Consider the following 12,442-nt stretch of genomic DNA (forward strand, 5'->3'; position numbering starts at 1 on the left):
AATGTCAACAACTTTATTCAATAAATACTATTTGACATGAATTGTATATGTAGTTGACATTATATTGTGTAGTTAACATGAATTGTATATGTAGTTGACATGGATTGTACACATAGTTGACATTATATGTGTGTAGTTGACATGAATTGTGTGTGTGGTTGACATGGATTGTACACATAGTTGAAATTATATGTGTGTAGTTGACATGAATTGTATATGTAGTTGAAAAATAAAAATTAAAAAAATTAAAAAAAAATTAATAAAAATTAAAAAAAATTAAAAAAAAATTAAAAATTTTAAAAAAAATTACTGTTTTGATTTTTAGGATTTCATAGTTTTTAATTTAATTCTTTACTTTCCAAAATTCTAATTTCTTTAAGTTCTTATTTTAGTACGTTACATTAAACTTCGTTCCAAAAAATAATCACTTGCTTATAATTCATGTATTTTATATCTTAAAGCTATATTGCAACCATTTTATTTGTTTCTTGTAAAATATTATAATTCTTAGCTCAATTCACTATAACATGCTACAAATTAAAATTTAATATATGATGAGTAGTTTATGAATACTGATGGGGTATACTGCTGATTTATGAATTTTAGACAAAAATTTAATTTATTTATTTTTAATTCTTGGAATGTTATAGTCGAACCACGTTTAAAGTATTTACATGTTCTTAATCTTAACCCATCTATTTAACATTTTCAAGCTATATAATTAATATTTTTTAATCTATTTGTAAAATATTAGAGTTCCTAGCTCAATTCACTGTGTTATCTAACAAATTAAAATTTGATACTATATGATAATAGTAAATATGTTTAAGGTTTAATTTTAAGAATTTTATAATTTTAATTTGAATTTTTTACTTGAAATTTTTTTTGATTTCTTTCATTTCTGAATTTTTGGAATTATGTTGAACATCGATTACAAAATAATAACATGGTTTTTGACTCATCTGTTTAATAATACTCTATTTAAAAAGATTTTATAATTATTCATTGTATTATGGAATATATAATATATTAATGCAAATTGAGTTTACAGTTTTAATTTTAAGAATTTTTAAATTTTAATTTTAATTCTTACTTTTTAAAGTTTTAATTCTTATGTTTGTGAAGTTTAATGGAAACAATTTGAAATAATATTTAAAAGATTGTATTTTAGGAGAAAGTTGCAAAAAGAAACTAACTTTAAAATTAAAATTAGTTGATGTTTGTTTATTGAAAATTAAGATATGAATTTGGTATTCCTTACTCAAAACTAAAAATTAACATTACAATTTTCAAAACAAAACTTTTAAATAAAAGAAGACGTTTTGCACTTTTGCTTTCATAAGCTAAAAAAACCACTTTTATCTATACTTAGATTAAATATATAAACATGATGCTAGTTATTACTATTTACTAACTTTTGTTTTAATATCAGATCTTATAATCGGATTAATTTTTTTAAATCTATCTTGGTAATTTATAAATACAAATCTTGTTCAATATTCAAAGAAGTGAATATGTATAATGAGTAGTATTCAATGGTACAAATCTATCTTTAAATAGCATTCCTAGGGTAAATTAGTCAAAGTAAGAATTATACTTATGACATATAGACATAGGGATATTATGGTATAGACACATTATGTCTCTAAATCATGAAATTTGTTATTGGAATCTGAGAAGTGAGACGTGGATTGCATTTACTGTATTAACTTTGTGATTGGAATTTGAGAAGTGAAATACATTTATATCATTAAACTGCCATAATGGAACTTGGAAATTGGATTTATAATTATTATATAGATGAAGAAAATTACAATAACATTTATGTAAATATCTGGAAAACTCCCCTTGTATAATGTATAGATATATATAGATTATGAGTATATGACGAGATATTAATAATGAATTTATTGAAAGTGATCAAGGTTAACAGATAAAATACGAGTAATTTGATTATATTGAGGTGAGAGTGGTAAGTAAAGAAATAGTAAAAGGAAGACTGTGTCAGTGTTGCAGATATGACTTGGTTTATAACAAAAAAGAAGGAGAAGGTGGACAGTTGGATAACTGCCTTCATATTTGTAGTTGTTGACACTATAAAACTTAACTAAACCCTTCAATTCTCAAATTTCTTCTTTTTTTGCACTTTTCACTATACTGCTTCATCCATGGCTTACATGCGGCTTGGTTCCAAATCTGAAGCCTTTCATCGTGACGGCCATACTTGGTAACCACTATTTCACGCCTCCAATTCTGTGTTCATATACTCATTCTGCTTTTTTCTATTTCAGTATATGAACTAGGCTTTTTATTTTCGTTTTTTTTCATCGATTATCGGTTGGAATCGAATGTAATGCCAACAGATGTTCCTAATAATATAGTGATTTTTCCTTTACAGGCAGTGCACTTCTGGTTTAATCAGCGATGTAACTGTTGAAATTGGGGAAATGTCGTTTCATCTTCACAAGGTGAACTTTAATTTTGAAGATTTCATGGAAAGCTAAATAAATAAGAAGTTGATAGATGTCGAATTGTTTACATGTTACAGTTTCCTCTGCTATCGAGAAGTGGACTGCTTGAGAAGCTTATTTCGGAAATGCCTAATGCTGATGGATCGCCTTGTGTTTTACAATTGAGTCAGCTTCCCGGTGGAGCGAAATCGTTTGAGCTAGTTGCGAAATTCTGCTATGGTGTCAAAATCGAGCTCACATCGATGAATGTGGTTAGTCTTCGATGTGCATCTGAGTACCTTCAGATGAGTGAGGAGTACGGAGAGGGGAATCTGATTGCACAAACCGAGACTTTTCTCACCGAAGTGTTTGGCAATTGGACGGACACGATCAAGGCTCTTGAGACTTGTGAGGAGGTTCTGGTGCACGCGGAGGAGCTCCACATTGTGGATAGATGCATACATTCTTTGGCAGTGAAGGCGTGCGCGGATCCTAATTTGTTTGGCTGGCCTGTAGCAGGATGCAGCGAGGCAGGGCGGCCTTCAGGGGCTGGGTTTTGGAACGGGATATGCACTGGTTCGAAGAACCTATCAGTGACTGATGATTGGTGGTATGAGGATGTGTCCTTCCTTAGTATGCCTCTGTATAAACGGATGATCCAAGCTGTGGAGGCAGGAGGGATGAAGGCTGAGAATGTGGCAGGGGCAGTAGTGTTCTATGCCAAGAAGTATATACCGCAGATGAACAGGCAGTCCAGCTTCAAGAATTTGAAGACTTGTTCGACTATCTCCATCCCATCTGAGTCGGACCAAGGGTCGCTCCTTGAGGAGCTAGTGGAGTTGTTGCCTTACAAGAAAGGGGTGGTGCATACGAGGTTCCTTCTCAGGCTGCTACGAACTGCCATGGTGCTGCAGGCGAGTCAGCCGTGCAGGGAGAATCTGGAGAGGCGAATTGGGCTGCAGTTGGATCAATCTGCTTTGGAGGATCTTTTGATACCAAACATTGGATATTCTGTGGAAACGCTGTACGATATAGACTGTTTTCAGAGAATTCTGGACCATTTTATGTCGATAGAACAGGCTTCAACGGCTGTTTCCCCGTGCATTATTACGGAAGAAAGTCAGCTAGCAGGAGACGGGACGAATTCATTGACATCTTTAACCATGGTTGCTAATCTTGTAGATGCTTATCTTGCTGAAGTTGCTCCTGATATTAATTTGAAGTTTCCAAAGTTCCTTTCTCTTGCTGCTGCCATTCCTGACTATGCTAGGCCGATTGCTGATGGAATTTATCGCGCTATTGATATATATCTCAAGGTAAATAGATCTCACTGCTCACTTTAAACACAATATCTATGCATCTTTGTATTAGAGTATTTTTTACTGGATCAGGCGCATGCTTGGCTGGGAGACGCTGAAAGGGAGCAAATGTGTCGACTGATGAACTGTCAAAAGCTTTCGCTGGAGGCCAGCACTCATGCTGCACAAAATGAGAGGCTGCCTCTGAGGGTGATTGTGCAAGTCTTGTTCTTTGAGCAGCTGCGGCTGCGCACATCAATCTCCGGCTGGCTCTTTGTTTCAGACAACCTAGATAGCTCCCAGGATCCGAGCTCGGTTCTTCCAACATCCAAGTGGCGCTATAGGGATGACAGGACATTGGACATGGACGACGTGAGGGAACGTGTAAGTGAGCTTGAGAAGGAGTGCCAGGCCATGAGAGAGGAGTTCAGGAAGCTTAAAGCAAAGAGGAGTTGGAATATCTTTTGGAGAAGAAGCAATGCTAAGGCCCAGAAACCATGCAGCAACGAGAAGAAGCATCATCAAAAGAGCGAGTTGGCAAGTTAAAAGCTTTTGTGCTTTGTATGAATGGTTTAATGAAGAAGACAATTTTTTCATCATCTGTTAAAACAACTCCCTGCAAAATAATCTCCTCAATGCATATCACTTGTCTCTTACGGCTTACCTTTTGTGCTTTGTTTTGTGATGAGAAAATGAAAGTATGTGCAGATGCAAAATGAAAATGGAGTTACATAAAGGGAATGATACTTTTCCATCAGTGAGGATATTACATAATGCAATTCAGTAGTTACAGATTGCAAATAGCTGATTACCATTTACATTTACAAAAAAAGATTTTCCTAAAATCCCAGGTTAGCTTTCTTGAAACTGGTCCAATTTTCACCTCGACAGATCATAATCATGAGAGTAGCCCAGCTGCTCCATCTCCCAGCTGAGTTTCGAAGCAACTCGTTCGTGGCAAGGCACGTACTCCTGCAGCCACAATTCACCAATTCAGACCACAACTTTCTTGTTTCTACTAATATACCAGTATATAGACTATAGTAGTAGTATAAATTTACCTCCAATTTCTTGACAAGCTCCTTTGCGGTTGGTGCAGACACAATGATGTGGCGGGCACTTGGACTAATGAAGCCTTCCTCTACGGCCTTGTCGATGAATGACAACAGAGAGTCATAATATTGATCCACATTCAGCAATCCCACCTGCAAAATGGCAATACATATTACTTGTGCATTTCCCATCTTTCGCAAAATGTAATACTCCGTATTTCATACCGGCTTATCATGGATGCCGAGTTGAGCCCAAGTTATGACTTCAAGTAACTCCTCTAAAGTCCCATAACCACCTGCACACATCAAACCACACTTTAAACAACAATAGGATTGCAAAAATAGAGGTTGTGATGATTTTGATTTGAGAGTGGAAACCTGGTAAGGCAATAAAAGCGTCAGAATGCTTTGCCATCTCAGCTTTCCTTTGGTGCATATCTGCAACAGCTTTCACTTCTCCTACTGTTTCCCCAGTCAGCTGCAAAAACATAAAGTAAGAAAGAAAAAGCATGAGCAGAGTAGAGTTGAGTTTAATTGTATTGGTTGTAGTGCAGTCAAGCAATCATGATTTGTTTTCTATCTTTGCAGACAAAAGTAAATGTGAAAATAACTAATGTCAGAGCCTGTGGTGGATTTAAGTGCAATTAATTTAATCAAATGGGAAAACGTCAAAACAGAGGAAGTACTCCATAAAATGCAACCTCAGTCTGTGGATTAGGAACCAACTAACAACCAACAACTTTTAATGTTACAGAACATGAACCAGAGAAAAGGGGCAAAGAGCATTTAAATCAGATCAAGATAATCAACATACTCGAGTTAGAGAAATATCCATGTTTAAAGCCAATAGCAAAAGAGGTGGAAAAGAGAAAATGAAGTAAGGAAGCAATTTTTAGCTAAAACTAAAGTGTGTTCGGTTCAAGAAAAAAAAAAAAATGATAAAAAGGGGAGAGACAATTTTCAACCATAGGAGAACATACCTCTCGGGGCATGAGAGTCTTGGGAATCACCCTGCAGAGGAGACAATAACATGACAAAAAGTAATCAGTTTTATTTGAATTAATCATAAAAACACAAACTTTAATGACAGATTAAATCCATCTAATCATTTGAGACAAGTGGTCAAAGGATAAGAGTAGAATGCAAGGCTCACTCACCCAATGACATGCCGACCGCCATCATGAACTGCTTGTGAGACCAACCCCATGAGGCCTATGCTGCCGCCCCCATACACCAAATCAATGTTCCTTGAAACCTTCAAAAACACACCAAACTCATTACTTTTCTTTTTGATATAAAAAAAGATTCTATCTTTTCTCAATATCAACTAAAAAAGATAGTTGGGCCACATAGATTTTTACAGTGTGGGGCAAAAATTGAATGGGTTTCAAGTTTCTACCATGGTTAACTGCAGATAGTACTATGTGTATGTGAAGACTACTTGTTATAGTACACCCAAATATCATGTTCTTATCCATTTGAGGTAGAAACTGAGAGAGACCCTTTTGATGAAAGTAACAAGACTTGTGGATTACAGAAAATACGAAGCCAAAAACATGTAAAGATTGTAACTTTCTTACAATCTGAAGAAGGATTCAACATGCAAAGCTCATGATTTAAAGACTTGCATGAAAATATGAAGATTGAAGAAAATGAGATGTGTATTTTATTTACCAGAACTTGGCCAAGTTCAATAGCAGCTTCTTGGTAGGTAGCCTTCCTGCCTTGGCTGCTGCCACAGAAAACACAGACCCTCTTGAATCTTGATGATTTCATTTCACTCTCTCTCTCCATTTCCTTTTTTTCTTCTTCTTGTTTCTTCTCTCACCCCACTTTATATATTTGTCTTTTATCTCCCGACGTAGGCTACAACTTGGATATAATAAGATTCTGGCTTCTAATGTAGTCTATGGACCTAACTAGTTTGTGGGCACAAAACCATCTATATAATGCCTTATGCAATGAGAGACAACTCTTGCTTGCTAAGGATTTTATTTATAAGGGCATTGGCACGTGTTAAAAGTGCTGCGTAACTGGCACGTGTGGACCACTGCATTATTTTATTTTGGATTTTATGTAATACTCCTATGCTACTACTAGGAGTAGTATTTTATTTTTATTTCTATTTTTTTTTAAATTCAAACTTGCCATATGCTCCACAAATTTTATTTCTCAAAATTATAATCGTAAAAGATCCGCCCCTCCATATTAATATAGAGGCTAGAGTTCGTCCATTCATGGTCACTCATTCTTTCAATCTTCCATTGTCTCCTCCCCCAATTGAAAATACTCTCTTTGGTCTCATAAAATAATTAAAAAATATTTAAAATGATTTTTAATATAAAATTAATAAAGTAAGGGAGAGATAAACGAAAAGTGTGTTAGTGAAAAATGATTCTCACCATATCAAAAAGAAATAGTTTCTATTTTTACAGAACGGATAAAATAGAAAAAATTCTATTTTAGGGGACGGGAGAAGTATATAACAAGAAAGAAATTAATGCATATTGTCAATAAAATGTAGAGTAATGAAAAAAGAAAAAATCGAGAGGAAATAGACTAATCTCAATATTGCATTGCTCAATGTGAACAATTAATTCGACGTGATATTCGTTTTTTAATGTTATGATAGCAATGCTCGAGTGGGGACAAGATTCACAAATTAATTAAATTGGAACCACTGTCTCATCTGACGATAAAATAGGAAAAGAATGATACTGACGGATCATAAAATGAAGACTGAAGAGCACATTTTTGCGCCACCATAGTACACCGATTTGATTTTATGGAGAAATACTACATTCTAATTTTCTATAAATATCCTAGATTTGGTGCTATAAATTATGACGCCCGGGTCAAATTGATGAAACTCTTCAATCATAATAGCATTTGATTTTATGGATGAATACATTCTAATTTTCTATAGGGTAGAGATAAATTAACAAAAATTGTATATACAAAATTGAACATTTTAGGTATTTTAATGTAAAATAAAGTTATAATTATTAATTAATTTCATGTATTACCGAGTTACCCTTCTAAGATCATTTAGGAAAGATTAATTAAGTCTTCTGTAATCAATTGCACACTTCAATCAGGTAAATAGTGGAGTAGTTTATATCAGTGGCATAATTTCTTCTTCCGTTAACAAGAAAGAGGATATTTCTCAAAATTTAAACTCCAGTACCGTACAAACTAAATCATGTAGATATATTATTCTCGATATTTAAACTCTACCCAACAAACTAAATTATGTAAATTATGTAGATAATATACATTAGTTGCATAATTTCTTCTTACATAATTTAAACTAAATTTAAACTCTCCCCTACAAACTAAATTATCTTTTGCACTATTTATTTTAATATTAAACTATCTTTACATTTCTAAGTTATAAAAATGACTATATATAGATAATTAATTTCTTAGTATTTGCATCCAATGAAATACAAAATAATATTCCCTCCGTCCCATAAAAGTTGAGACAAAACTTTTGGGCACGGAGATTAAGAATTTATATTAAATAAATAGGAGATATGAAAAAAGTAGGAAAGATAATAGAAAGTAAAGTAAATATAGAATAAAGTAAGAGTGATTAGATGTTTTGTCTTTAGTTAAAAAAGGAAATGACTCAACTTTGTTGGGACGGACTAAAAAGGAATACGACTCAACTTTTATGGGACGGAGGGAGTAATATATAGTCATTCACATCTAATTATTTTAAAATTCTAAATTATAAAAATGACTCTATGTGTATATTAATTTCTTAGTGGTCATCCAAAGAAATAATTATTCGCATCTAAATTATTTTATTATTAAATAATATTTAAAATTCTAAGTTATAAAAACGACTTATGTATGTATAATAATTTCTTAGTGTTGTCATCCAAATAAATAATTATAGTCATTCACATCCAATTATTTCATTATTAAATCATCTTTATATTTCTAAATTATAGAAATGACTACATGTGTATATAATTAAAATCTTAGTGTTATCACCCAACTAAACAATTGTAGTCTACGCACATATATAATTAATTTCTTAGTATTATCATCCAACGTAATTTAAAATAATAATAGTCATTCTCATCCATTTATTTCATTATTAAATCATCTTTAAATTTCTAAGTTATAAAACGACTACATGTGTATATAATGATTTCTTAGTGTTGTCATTCAAAGAAATAATTATAGTTATTCACATACAATTATTTTATTACCGTATTAAATAATTCTTAAAATTCAAAGTTATAAACGCATATATAATAAATTCCTAGTGTTACATCAAACATAGTACAAAATAATACTCCCTCCGTCCCGCTTAAGATGACACGTTTTCCTTTTTAGTTTGTCCCAACTAAGATGACACATTTCCTTTTTTGGTAACTTTCTCTCTCCAATTAATACACTCAACCACTTTTTCTCATTCCTATTAAAATATCCATCTTTCTTTATATCTCTACTTTAATACTTACACCCACCTTCTCTCTCTCCAATTAAACACTTAAATCAATAACTCCTAAAACCCCGTGCCGGCTAAGCAATGTGTCATCTTAGCCGGGACGGAGGGAGTAATAATCAGTCACATACAATTATAAATTATAAAAATGATTACATACATATATTAATTTCCTATTGTTATCGTCCAACGATAATAGTCATTCACATCTAATTATTTTATTATTAAATCATATTTAAATATTTAAGTTATAAAAACACTACATGTGTATATAATTAAAATTTTAGTGTTATCATCCAACTAATAATTAAATAATTGTACAGTAGCTCGCATCTAATTATTTTATTAATAAATAATTCTTAAAATTTCAAATTATAAAAATGAATTCATGCATATATACTTCATTCTTAGTACTAAAATCATAAACATAATCGTTAGCAACCTTTTTAAGTCTTTACTATATTACTCATATAATTTAGAATTGGCATATAGTAATGTAATAGCATAAGTCATGTTGTAGTCTGGGGTGCCCATTTTCTCATTTTTTTTGTTAATTTATAGGAGTATACGAAATTATATTAATTTAAATTACAATGTAACATTGTTCTTATGTACTTTAGGTCTTGTTCTTTTCGTAAATTTATAATAAAAAATAATTTTGTTTGTTTTTGTTTTTTTCATAAATTTATGTAAAATTCAATTTAAAATTATTAAATTATAATATTTATATTCGATTTTTGAATTGTTGGAGTGTCATCTAAGAATAAGAAATAATTGCAGCCTGATATAATTCAACCTAAATAAGAACGAACACGAAGTAGATGGATCAAAATGTCTAAGCAAACTATTTGATGCAGCACTATTTCCATATTTTAATTGTAGTGATCTTCCATATGTTCACATTTTCATCAATGAAATTTAATAGTGATTAGACTTTACAAATATATAATAAAAGGGTAATTAGTTAAAGAAATAATAGCTAATAAAAAAATCAGTTTAAAATGTAAGGGCATTTTGTATATACAATTTTTGTTATTTTATCTTTACTCTTTTCTGTAAATATCATATATTTGGTGTTGTTCATTTTCAGGCATATTATTCAATTGAATTGCTTCAAATTATTACGGCCGGGTTAAATTGATGAAACCCTTCAATAATGATGTGTATTTCACTGTGATTGGAACATTTGTTGGGAATTTTCATTTCAGTTTGCAAGATTATGTTCTATGATTAAATTTATATTATTATATTTGGTTTATGAGATTGAATTTCATGACTTAATTCTAGATGGAAGTCATGTGATAATTAGTCATAGTCAACCAACCCCCTTCTACTAAATAATCTCACAACTTAATCCTATATTATATCTTACTACTATTTTATCTAGGAAACCGAAAACCACCTTAGGAGTAAGTCTATATAGTGACGGATGCAGGATTATTACGTTGAAAGCCTGAAATACTATTTATAAGTGAGAGTTTTTTGTCGACGACATCAATGTCGCTGGAAGCAACCACTCATGCGTTGTAGGGATGACGAGAGACAGAGATAATTAGAAAAGATAAATAATTAGTGAATTAGTGATAGAAACTAGTGATATATAGGATCATTGTAAAAAGCAACCTCAAGGTCGAAGAAGCGGCAATGACACCGTCAAACTGTTACTAATATCATAATGACATCGTCAAACTGTTACTAATATCATTCTTCATCGACAACTTAATATTATAATTAGAGCATCCACAACGTTGCGGAGAAGTGAAAAAGAGAAGATTTTAGTTGGTAAATGTGAAAAGTGTTATGCATAATTTGTAGGAATTGAAGTCATATACTCCCTCCGTCCCCGATTAAGAGTCACATTTTTCCATTTCGAATTGTCCCCAATTAAGAGTCACACTTCATTTTAACCATAAATAGTAAGTAGGTCTCGCATTCCACTAACTCACTTCACTCACATTTTATTATAAAACCAATATAAAAATGTGGGTCTCACATTCCACTAACTTTTTCAACCAACTTTTTTTTACATTTCTTAAAACTCGTGCCCGATCAAAGTGTGACTCTTAATGAGGGATGGAGAGAGTATTATTTAATTTTGATTTTAGTTATATTTTTCTCACCTTATTGCATTCTTTTTTCTTTTATGCTTTTCGATTCTAATATTATGTTTATACTTTTGTTATCACGTTACTTTCTTTTGGGTAATGTTTGTATTCATGATTTAATTTGAAGAGCATAGTGGAAGTCGATTCTTGGCCATTTTTACAAATTTTTCCCTCTGAGATCAACTATGCTGACTCTGCGGACACACAATAAATGACACGGGAGAGAGTGAAATTGCAAACAAACTTAGTTAGAAAGAATCAAAATTCCAATGATAGCTAATGCATTAAAGAATGGAAGAATGAGTTAGAATAGCGTGTTTGTGTGTGTGTATGAGAGAGAAAGAGAGAGAGATAATAAATAGGCATATTTGGGCGCAACTCTGTTTTTTTAAGAAGAGAGACGCCACAAAATTTGACTATATATTTTGACTGAGATGTCGACTTTTGGAGCAAGTAAGCATGCTAGTTTGAGTGCTTTGTGCATGCTCATTCGCTTCAGTCTTCACATTTATATTTGTTTCCTAAACTACTACTCCATATAAAATAATGCTCTATGTGGATTCTAACATGTTCCACTACCATACCAATTTCTTCATCATTAACCTACTTCAATAAAACTATTACTCTCCATTATTATCATTAATCAAAACCAACAAATTAATGCTCTGCCCATTATCTGCCTATACTATGCTAGGGATAGATGTTACATTCTTATTTCTTCTTTTTAACCACGTTCTCCGAATTTTTTTTACCGAAAAAAATGTTATGTTCGCGACTTATAGCTTATTTTGAGTTTATTGTGATTTGCAAATTAATTAATAAAATATTAGAGAGAGGAAAGATTGGCGTGGATGATGTTAGTTAGTTTGTCACGAATTATACTGCCAACTATAGCATGACACGTGCCTCATTACCCTATCCACAATATTGTTTCTACTATCCCTAAGTTTTGATATATTTTATTACAACATCTGGTCTCATAAAGTTTAGCACAAGTATGACTTTGTTCATTTGTTGTCACCCCCACCGAATTTTCCATTTAAAGCAATATTATTAATATATCATTTCGTGACTA

The 12,442-nt window shown here is 32.1% G+C and overlaps 2 protein-coding genes across 2 annotated transcripts; one reads left to right on the forward strand and one right to left on the reverse strand.

Moving 5' to 3' along the window:
* The first annotated feature begins 2,115 nt into the window (after positions 1 to 2,115).
* LOC125203648 (BTB/POZ domain-containing protein At5g03250) lies at positions 2,116 to 4,379 on the forward strand. Its single transcript, XM_048102040.1, has 4 exons — positions 2,116 to 2,227; positions 2,399 to 2,468; positions 2,549 to 3,766; positions 3,842 to 4,379. Exons 1-4 carry the CDS (start codon positions 2,169 to 2,171, stop codon positions 4,292 to 4,294), a joined length of 1,800 nt encoding a protein of 599 aa, XP_047957997.1. The 5' UTR covers positions 2,116 to 2,168; the 3' UTR covers positions 4,295 to 4,379.
* Positions 4,380 to 4,475: 96 nt separating this feature from the next.
* LOC125203649 (cytokinin riboside 5'-monophosphate phosphoribohydrolase LOG3) lies at positions 4,476 to 6,757 on the reverse strand. The gene is made up of 7 exons (XM_048102041.1): positions 6,475 to 6,757; positions 5,958 to 6,055; positions 5,781 to 5,811; positions 5,179 to 5,278; positions 5,026 to 5,096; positions 4,810 to 4,953; positions 4,476 to 4,720 (listed from the first exon to the last, which is right to left on the reverse strand). Exons 1-7 carry the CDS (start codon positions 6,592 to 6,594, stop codon positions 4,628 to 4,630), a joined length of 657 nt encoding a protein of 218 aa, XP_047957998.1. The 5' UTR covers positions 6,595 to 6,757; the 3' UTR covers positions 4,476 to 4,627.
* Between the last annotated feature and the right edge of the window lie 5,685 nt (positions 6,758 to 12,442).

This window comes from Salvia hispanica, chromosome 2 (assembly GCF_023119035.1).
Source record: "Salvia hispanica cultivar TCC Black 2014 chromosome 2, UniMelb_Shisp_WGS_1.0, whole genome shotgun sequence".
In the NCBI taxonomy this organism is placed as follows: domain Eukaryota; kingdom Viridiplantae; phylum Streptophyta; class Magnoliopsida; order Lamiales; family Lamiaceae; genus Salvia; species Salvia hispanica.

Excerpts from the sequence above, each read along its gene's own strand:
- LOC125203648 (XM_048102040.1), top strand. The coding sequence starts at position 2,169 with ATGGCTTACATGCGGCTTGGTTCCAAATCTGAAGCCTTTCATCGTGAC. Across the intron at positions 2,228-2,398 it reads CATCGTGACGGCCATACTTG|GCAGTGCACTTCTGGTTTAA; the intron begins GTAACCACTATT and ends TTTCCTTTACAG. Across the intron at positions 2,469-2,548 it reads TGTCGTTTCATCTTCACAAG|TTTCCTCTGCTATCGAGAAG; the intron begins GTGAACTTTAAT and ends TACATGTTACAG.
- LOC125203649 (XM_048102041.1), bottom strand. The coding sequence starts at position 6,594 with ATGGAGAGAGAGAGTGAAATGAAATCATCAAGATTCAAGAGGGTCTGT. Across the intron at positions 6,056-6,474 it reads TTGAACTTGGCCAAGTTCTG|GTTTCAAGGAACATTGATTT; the intron begins GTAAATAAAATA and ends GTGTTTTTGAAG. Across the intron at positions 5,279-5,780 it reads AGACTCTCATGCCCCGAGAG|CTGACTGGGGAAACAGTAGG; the intron begins GTATGTTCTCCT and ends ATGTTTTTGCAG.